General features: G+C 44.9%; 1 protein-coding gene across 2 annotated transcripts in view; it reads left to right on the top strand.

Moving 5' to 3' along the window:
* The window catches only part of LOC123517619 (transmembrane protein 272-like), a 274,354-nt gene extending 265,693 nt beyond the window's left edge, over window positions 1-8,661 (top strand). For both annotated transcript variants that reach the window (XM_045277902.1, XM_045277901.1), the window contains 3 exons: window positions 1,361-1,467; window positions 3,363-3,562; window positions 8,523-8,661. In XM_045277902.1, the coding sequence (XP_045133837.1) occupies window positions 1,361-1,467; window positions 3,363-3,562; window positions 8,523-8,661 (446 nt within the window). The remainder of the gene's footprint in view (window positions 1-1,360; window positions 1,468-3,362; window positions 3,563-8,522) is intronic.
* Window positions 8,662-9,842: the final 1,181 nt, after the last annotated feature.

Raw genomic sequence — 9,842 nt, 5'->3', positions numbered from 1 at the left:
CCTTTAAAAGTATAGTCGAAGTGAAGACAGGAGAGTTTCACAATATGGTTCACGCACACGCTGATCAATCACAGCATGCACATTCCCTGCTTACCGGCATAAGACTTTCTATGTAAGAAGGGAAAGCTGACCAAGGGCATAAAACGAAAAAAAAAAAAAAGGCCTTCTTATTCCCCTTGTAGGTCCGAGAGTTAGCACAAAAAGGGGATAAATGTCTTGAAACCTCCCTTTCAAATGAAGTCAAGTTATAAGAAGTAGGAAATATAGAAGCAGGCAGGGAGTTCCAGAATTTACCATAGAAAGATATGAATGATTGAGAAAACTGGTTAACTCTTGCATTAGAGAGCTGGACACAATAAGGTTAAAACGAAGAAGAATGCCTTGTGCAGTAAGGTCTAGTGCTGCCCCTCCTGTAAAAACAAAAAACGTGGTCTTATATTCCTTCCATTAAGTAACCAGTCTATCTACTCTTCTTTCCTTAAACAGACCACAGAATCATTAAAAAACACTTCTGCTACATTCAAAAGTCTGTAACTGAGGTGGTACGAGATTTTGAGTGTGTTTTATCATTTTATTGGTAGATTATTAGATTTTCTGTATCATGAACAGGAGAAACACTCTAGAAAATCAACTCATCATCACAGTGGCCTTTAAAGACAGACATGGTGAGGTGATACGGATTTTTACGTGTGTTTTTATCACTTTTAAAGACGAATTTACAAGTCTTTCATATATTACCAACTGGCAAAGCACTCTTGAAAATCCAGCTCATCATCACAGTGACCTTTTAAAATAGTTATGGTGAGGTGATACGGATTTTCAAGTGTGTTTCTACCATTTTAAAGACGAGTTTATAAGTCTTTCATATTTCCAACGGGAGGAAACACTCTTGAAAACCCGACTCGTCATCACAGTGGCCCTTTAAAACAGACTTGGTGAGGTCACACGGATTTTTAAGTGTGTTTTATATCATTTTCAAAATAGATTAACAAGGTTTTTTTTTTATATTACCAACTGGAGAAACACTCTTGAAAACCAGACTCGTTATCTCAATGGCCTTTAAAAACTGTCATGGTGAAGTGACACGGATTTTTAAATGATTTTTTTTTTCTTTTTCATTTTCAAGACGGATTAACAAGTTTCTCATATTACCAACTGGAAGAAACACTCTTAAAAATCCAGCTCGTCATCTCATTAATTAACAAGTCTTTCATATTAATTATCAACTCGAAAAAACATTCATGAAAACACAGCTCGTCATCTCAGTGGCCCTTGAAAACAGTCGTGGTGAGAGAGCAAAGCGTTTCAGAATACCGGCTCTCATTTCGTTCCTATCCTCAACCTTCTCTCTCCCCAACAGGCGTCCAGTACCTCCACGAGTGCCCCCTGGAGCCCAACATCCCAATTTACCTCCTCGTGGGCGGCTGCTTCGGAACAATGAAAATGCTGTGGCTCGTGTGTCAACAGGTACGTGTGTGTGTGTGTGTGTGTGTGTGTGTGTGTGTGTGTGTGTGTGTGTGTGTGTGTGTGTGTGTGTGTGTGTGTGTGTGTGGAAGGGAAGGAAGGAAGGAAGGGAAAGGAAGGAAGGGAAGGAAGGAAGGAAAGGAAAGGAAAGGGAAGGGAAGGGAAGGGAAGGGAAGGGAAGGGAAGGGAAGGGAAGGGAAGGGAAGGGAAGAGGAAGGGAAGGGAAGGAAGGGAAGGGCAGGGAAGGGCAGGGAAGGGCAGGGAAGGGAAGGGAAGGGAAGGGAAAGGAAAGGAAAGGAAAGGAAAGGAAAGGAAAGGAAGGGAAGGAAGGAAGAGAGAGAGAGAGAGAGAGAGAGAGAGAGAGAGAGAGAGAGAGAGAGACCGCCGTGGTACAGTGGAACCATGCGTGCTTTGGGGTCCGAGGGGTCTCCAAGCGCACGGGTTCGAATCCTGTCCACGGTCCGAGTGTAGGTTGGGCTTCCTCACTCGGGGCAACGGTTTCCTGGCGGGTGGGCTTTGAAATAGGGGATACCCAAAAAGTATCTCCTTTAGCCCAGAAATTCCCGTGAAAAGCCCACATGGTATAAATAAAAAAAAATAAAAAAAAAAAGAGAACGATAATGACAATGCTGAAAAAATAATAGGTAAACGAAACAAGAGGAAAACACGGGAAAAGAAAAAGAAAAGACATGAAAGAACATTTAAGAGGAAAAACAAGACAAGACAGAAAAAAAAAAAGAAAAGAAAACGTGATGTTGGAGGGAGGAGAGAAAGACAAAGTGAGGAGAAAAAGACAAAAAAAAGGAAAAACAAAACACGAAAGAAAAAATAACTAAAGAAATGAGAGAAATAAATAAAAAGATGAGAAAAGGAAGGAAAAATTAAAGAAATTGATAAAAAAAAATACAAAAAACAGAATACAAGTAAAGAAAAGATGAGAAAAGAAGAAAAAATAAAAGAAACTGATAAAAGAATACAGAAAAAAAAACAATGCAAGTAAAAAAAGAAAAGAAAAAAACAAATTGATAAAAAAAATGCAAGTAAAAAGGAGAAAAAAGAAAAAAAGAAAATGCAAGTAAGAAAAGAGAAGAGAAAAAAATTTGATAAAAAAAAAAAACAATCTACAAAAAAGAGACAAAAGCGAGAGAGAGAAACATGGCTGGCTGGATGAATGAGTAAACACAGCAAAGGTTTTAGAAAAGATGGAGAGGAAAAATAAACTATGCATGGAAAGAACAACAAAAACACACGTATCAGAGAGAGAGAGAGAGAGAGAGAGAGAGAGAGAGAGAGAGAGAGAGAGAGAGAGAATGAGGGGACCCATGTGGGAAAAAATCAACAAGAAGCAAGGAAAGGTAAACTAAACCAACAAAATCAAGAGCAAAATCAAATAGGAAGCTGATAAGATTTAAAAAACTGGCCCTCACACACACACACACACACACACACACACACACACACACACACACACACACACACACACACACAAGATGGTCATGTACTTTTTTTTTTTTGTACATTTAACTTATTTTTTATTGGTAATTTATGTACGTTCGTAATGTGCTTTGAAATTCGTAGAAGTGTGTGTGTGTGTGTGTGTGTGTGTGTGTGTGTGTGTGTGTGTGTGTGTGTGTGTGTGTGTGTGTGATGTTGGTTAGAGTTTTATTTCTGTTTAATTCATTTTTTTCTTGCTCCTTACGTGATTTATATCTGGAAATGTGAAATCTAAATAGAAAATAAGTATAAACCAGCAAAGCGTACACTCAAATTAACACGCCAAGCGCCTACACACACACACACACACACACACACACACACACACACACACACACACACACACACACACACACACACACAAACCTAAAAAAAACACCTCACCTTCATACTCTCACATGCAGATAAGGTCACGCCGCTACGAGAGAATTGATGACGCCTTCGCCGAGGACAGCCTGGACGAGATCTTCACCTCTACCAGCTACCGGGCGACCGACGTGGCCCTCACCATCTTCCTCATCGTGTGGTTTGGCATGGGCAACTACTGGGTGTACCGCATCTACCCGCCTAACTTCCTCTTCACTCTCTTCGCACCCAATGACTGGTAAGATGGTGGTGAAGTAATGGGAAAATAGTCGTTCTTGACGTAACCTAACCTAATCTAGACTGAATTACTTATGGTGTTGCTACGACTTCTCATTTTCTTTCTCCTCCTCTTCATTTTCTTCAAGCTCAAGGGCTGGTGTGATGGTTATTTCTTTTTCCTTTTCTTTTTCTTCTTTTTTTTTTTTTTACTTCTTATCCTTCTTCTTCTCCTCCTCCTCCTCCTCCTCCTCCTCCTCCTCCTCGACATCTAATCCAAGTCAGCTGCTCCTGTAACTCCCTACATTATTATAATTTATCAAGAAAATCTGAGCTATCTTTTTACTTCACCCTATACGTTTCCAATTCACTTTTGCCCTTCCTCCTTTCCTTGCTCCTCTTTGCCAGTACGTTGAGTATTCCTTTGTGTTCCTTTGTGTTCCTTAGTGTTCCTTCTCATCGTCATTATTCTGTTGTGTTGCTTATATAAATCTTACTGCCAATTTTCCCTCGCCTTTCGCTCTCGTGTTTCCTGGCTTGTCTATTGTGAGTTGTAGCATTCATTTGTATTCCCTCTCACCATCATTACTCTACATCATACTGAGGAACGCTTCGCTCTCACACCACGACTATTTTCAAAGGCCACAGACATGATTAGCACGGTTCTCATAAGTTTTTTTTTCCCTGTTAGTAATGTGTGAATCTTGTTAATCTTTCCTTAGAATTATACAGACACCCTTAACAACATACGTAACACTTCAACTAGAGCCTTTTGAAAGTAGAGGCGGTGTGGGAAGAAGGGTTCCAGAATATGGGCTTTTTGTTGCCTATGTAAATCTGATTGCTAACTCTCCCAGACCTCACTAGCGATATAATGTTCTTTCCTACACACCCACTAAACCTTACCGCTAACTACACTCTTCATAATTGCTCCCAGATCACACTATGACCCTTCTTCCTGTAGCCAATCTGTTGCGTGCATCTCCTAAAGTACACATTAGCCTCTCTACCCGCTTAACGCACCCTTCTTCAGCCCCCATCCCTCCTTTCTTCCCTCCCGCCATCCCTCCCTCTCGTGTCACACCAACACGACACGCTCTCACCCCGCTAATGCAACGAGAGCTTTGTGCGTCCCTCGGCGGCCCTGCACGTGGGAAAAATCTGACTACCCCTTCCAGCTTTCCTCGAAATATGAACCTGGCAAAAAATACTCTCAATAAACCTCCCCTCCATTAAAACAAAAAATCCCTCCAGTGAATTTTAAGCAATTTTTTTTTTTTCACGCTTGAGATACTCTTCAGGACAAAATAATGATAATGTGTCGAAGATAAATAGAATTGATATCTTGACCTACTATATTTTGACATTTTCTCAGTTTGTACGAACGTGTGTGTGTGTGTGTGTGTGTGTGTGTGTGTGTGTGTGTGTGTGTGTGTGTGTGTGTGTGTGTGTAATTCACCTCGGTCGTCTGCTGGTCACCCAGCCAGTCTTCCCCATTACGGAGAGCTCAGAACTCATAGACCGATCTTCGGGTAGGACTGAGACCACAACACACTCCACACACCGGGAAAGCGAGGTCACAACCCCTCGCGTTCCATCCCGTACCTATTTACTGCTAGGTGAACAGGGGCTACACATTAAGAAGCTTGCCCATTTGCCTCGCCGCCTCGGGATTCGAACCCGGACCCTCTCGAGTGTGAGTCGAGCGTGCTAACCACTACACTATGTGTGTGTGTGTGTGTGTGTGTGTGTGTGTGTGTGTGTGTGTGTGTGTGTGTGTGTGTGTGTGTGTGTGTGTGTGTGTGTGTGGTGAATGTCTGTCGAGTGTGGTTAATGTGTATGTACAGAAGTCGAGTCTATCTCACTGCATTTTTTTTTTTTTTCTTTTTTTCCTTCTGTTGACATTGTACGCTCCAGTCACAAATATATATTGTTACCATCACCGTCTTCTCAACCTATATCGACTTAGTGTCACGCACAACCTTCGAATTCTCTCTAAAATATAACCATAGCAAGTTGCGACAGTAAATGTGTATAGTACTAGAACAACAGACAGTTAGTACACAATGTTACTCACATATACACAATAGTTTCGCTCGTTGGCGGAGACAGAAGTAATTACGCAGTATGTAACAACACCGCGAGTCCTCAGCCTAGCCAACTTGGTGTAGTGTATATTCAGTGTAGGCAGCAGGGCAGAGCAGGGAGCAGGACATGAAAGGGAATCCCAGGGCCAGTCAACACATCCTGGCTTCTGGACCGAGGTAATTACTCTATTGTCTCGCCTCTATATACCTACTGAAGCTGTGTTAATTGAGTACCCTCGTAAGAAGCCTTTGTCTTTACTATTCTAAGCGCTTTACTTTAAATTAGATGGAGCACTGATCAAAAACAGCCTTGTGAGAGCCGCCAGGTCTGTTGTTATCTATTATTCTCTTGTATCCCCTCGCTTCTCTATCACATTGACATGCGCCACTGAGTTACCTCCGAAATCCAGAAAATAATTACTTCAACAAGTTTACGGTAAGCAAGAAACCTGAAATCTGGAGAGACTCTTGAAACTATTGAGTCTTGCTGTGTATAAACGACGCATTAACCATCACGTGTAATGCATAAACAACTCCTCATTCAGAACAAAAAAGTAGTCATTTGTAATAATAAAGCCATGCAATATAAAACGCCACGATAAGCCACCACTTGCAACTCAGCAACTGGTCATGAAATATATCAACTTACACGAATTCCGAGCTCGAAAGAAACTTCATAATGAGAAATCCACACAACATCACAGTACACAACAGCCTCTCGTGTATTCCTTCAGAACTCAAGTACAACTAAGCAGCACGTTAACACCACTCAAAACACCTACCATGGTCTTAATTACCTTACCTCAACCTTCACTGTCCTTTCCCTTAGCGTGTTTTTATGAGACCAGCAATCTTTTCCTTTTCATTCTTGTGTGTGTGTGTGTGTGTGTGTGTGTGTGTGTGTGTGTGTGTGTGTGTGTGTGTGTGTGTGTGTGTTTCACTGTTTGATCTGCTGCAGTCTCTGACGAGACAGCCAGACGTTACCCTACGGAACGAGCTCAGAGGTCATTATTTCCGATCTTTGGATAGGCCTGAGACCAGGCACACACCACACACCGGGACAACAAGGTCACAACTCCTCGATTTACATCCCGTACCTACTCACTGCTAGGTGAACAGGGGCTACACGTGAAAGGAGACACACCCAAATATCTCCACACGACCGGGGAATCGAACCCCGGTCCTTTGGCTTGTGAAGCCAGCGCTCTAACCACTGAGCTACCGGGTGTGTGTGTGTGTGTGTGTGTGTGTGTGTGTGTGTGTGTGTGTGTGTGTGTGTGTGTTAGGTTGTCTTTTTTTTTTTTACTAAAATAAACTAACAAATCAACAAACAACCTTAATCAGTGAATCAATCAGTCACTTAATCAGTTGGTCAGTCACTTAATCAGTTGGTCAGTCAGTCAGTCAGTCAATGAGTCAATCAGTTAGTCACCCTATTAATCAGTCAGTCAGTCAGTCAGTCAGCCAGTCAGCCAGCCAGTCAGCCAGTCAATCAATCAATCTCCAGCGCTAATCAAAGCACACTCCTGGGACGTGGCGGGGCTAAGAACCAGCGCCCACACCCCCCAGCACGGATCAATGTTCCTCCATCGTTACGTATGAAGTTTCCGTGACTTGAATAATATGCATGTAAAGTGCGCTCCCTGTGAAAGGCACGGCGAGGATTGGCAGCCGCCCTCCTCCCTCGCCCTTTGCTCTGGAGGCACAAGCACGAGACTGAAAAGCTCAAAGGACGCAACCGCTCCGAGTCAATTAATTAGAGAAACACAGCATCCAATTAAGTCTGGACAACAATTGCGACATAAAAATTCTGAGGTGAGGTTGTAGGTTTAAAGGGATGCTGTTGTGAGGACGTTTGGTGATTTGCTGTTTTGGAGCGACGTGATGCACCTTGTGGCTGGTTATATAAGACGAGTTTAGGTTTGAGAACGATGATGCTTCTCTAGTGTTTATATGTGACGGTGTTGTCTCGGAAATGTTGCTCGGGTGGTGATGATGGAAACAAAATCCACGTCACAAACTCATTAGGAATCCCAAGCTGACAATTATATATGTATTTTGCAGCCAATTTAGAGACTTTTTTTTTTTTTTTACTAGACTTCTAAAGATTAATTGATTTTGTACGTAATCATTCCCACTGAATAATATAACTCGGAAAAATCACGTGAGAGAGAGAGAGAGAGAGAGAGAGAGAGAGAGAGAGAGAGAGAGAGAGAGAGAGAGAGAGAGAGAGAGAGAGAGAGCTGATGACGGAAAATTTCTCAGCAATTCTTGTGATTCTTGTGAGCTTGGGTGATAATCCCTCTTTATCCACGGAGGTTTGGTTTGTAGACCCTGCACGATTGGTGCTGGTAGGATTTTTAAGTGACGCCTTCGCACAGGCTCGTGTAGCCCGTTCCCGCCGCCGCCGCCGCCGCCGCCACCACCACCACCACCACCACCAGGGTTCTCCGCTGCAGCCGCTGTGGCTGTGGGAGTGTGGAGGATGGTTGATTCAACTTGATGGGAAGCATATCGGGATTCTTTCATCCACTCCACGAATACTGAAAAAATACCCAACTTCCGACAGACAACACACGTCACCGAGAACACCGTGTGTGACCTCAAACCAATCCATCAACACACACACACACACACACACACACACACACACACACACACACACACACACACACACACACACACACACACACACACAGGCCTATCCGAAGATCGGAAATAATGAGCTCTGAGTTCGTTCCGTAGGGTAACGTCTGGCTGTCTCGTCAGAGACTGCAGCAGATTAAACAGTGAAACAAACACATGAATATGTTACTTTGGCTCTAAACGTAAGCCTTACCTCGTCCTTCCCCTCCCCCTCCATGCAGGTGCCTAACGTCCCTTCCCTTCCGCCAGGTGCTCCAAGACGCTGTACCTCTTCGCGGTGGCTCAGCTGCTGTTCGTGTACGCCGTGCTCGGGTGTCTGGTGGTGCTGATATTCTTCCTCGCCTGCGGCCAGAAATGCGTCATGCTGTTCGGCGAGAGCTACAAGTGAGCCAGGGAGAACCGACGGCGGGCACGAGAGGCACGGAGGAAGAAGGCGGCGGCGGCAGCAGCAGCAGCAGCGTCTGCTTCAGCTGCTGCAGCCAGCACCCAGCAGCACCACGACACCCAACGTAAGGACAGCGGGGGACGCTACGACGCGCTCATGAACGGGCGCCGCTGTGACGACATGTTGGAGGGAAAGCAGGACACCCGGAGCGAGGGAGGGCTGAGGGTCATCTCCAACCTGCCGCCACGCAAGAGCAGCATCGGGGACTACATGAACCTGTCCAAGCAAAGCGCCATGTTTCAGAACGCGGAGGTTCGCCACGGTCCTCTGTCCTCCCTGGAAGTGCCCGGTAGTGACGATCCCGCAGCCGACGACCACAGCGAAGGGGCGGAGGGCAGGGCGAAGCGTGTTTTGCTCATGGTGTGAGCTGGGCGTGAAGCCTCGCCACTCCCTGCCCCCCGCCCCACTCAAACTGTCCCTACGCTCTCCGATGCCTTTCATTCACTGTGTAGAAAGTACCAGAGTAGCATTTATACGTACCATGAAAACGCCTATCACTGACTCACGCCACCTCCACTTCTCTCTGTATAGTTAGCTCGACCAGGAGGCGCCTCGGCCCGCCTCGGCCAGGCAATGTACATAGCATAGCATAGCGCCGGAGTGCCGCCGCTCCGGAGAGAGAGAGACGGCACACACACCTCGAGGGAGAACCGGCCGCTGGAGAGGTAATGAGCCGAATCTTTTCCCACACAGAGCACCGTGCACGTGTCCTTCCCTTGCGAGTGCTGCCCGAGTACCTTTCACACTGACGACAGGGTGTGAGAATGCACACGAGTATTTCTGTATAGATGGTCTTTACCTAGCAACGCTCAGCCAGTCTAGGGACAAGTCACACTCCATCGCTTGGCAGACCTGATCAATTCCTCACTGAATGGTAATCAATGTTGAAATCAAAATAACGTTTAGAGAAAGGGTTACATACATACATGCATTACACACATACATAGCTACACGCCATGCAACGCGTCACACTGTCACACTGGTGCAGGAGGTTCCAGGCCATTAGGTCAATACTTCACGCCTCTCCGCCTCTCCCTCCCCATCACTAATTCCCACTCAGCCTTCCTCCCCTCAAAGCCATCCCACTTACCCTACCGTTGCCTCTACCCCTATACACTCCACGC

This window comes from Portunus trituberculatus, chromosome 42 (assembly GCF_017591435.1).
Source record: "Portunus trituberculatus isolate SZX2019 chromosome 42, ASM1759143v1, whole genome shotgun sequence".
Taxonomy (NCBI): Eukaryota; Metazoa; Arthropoda; class Malacostraca; order Decapoda; family Portunidae; genus Portunus; species Portunus trituberculatus.
The sequence above is the reverse complement of the archived record's forward strand: the minus strand, read 5'-3'. Positions and strand labels throughout refer to the sequence as shown.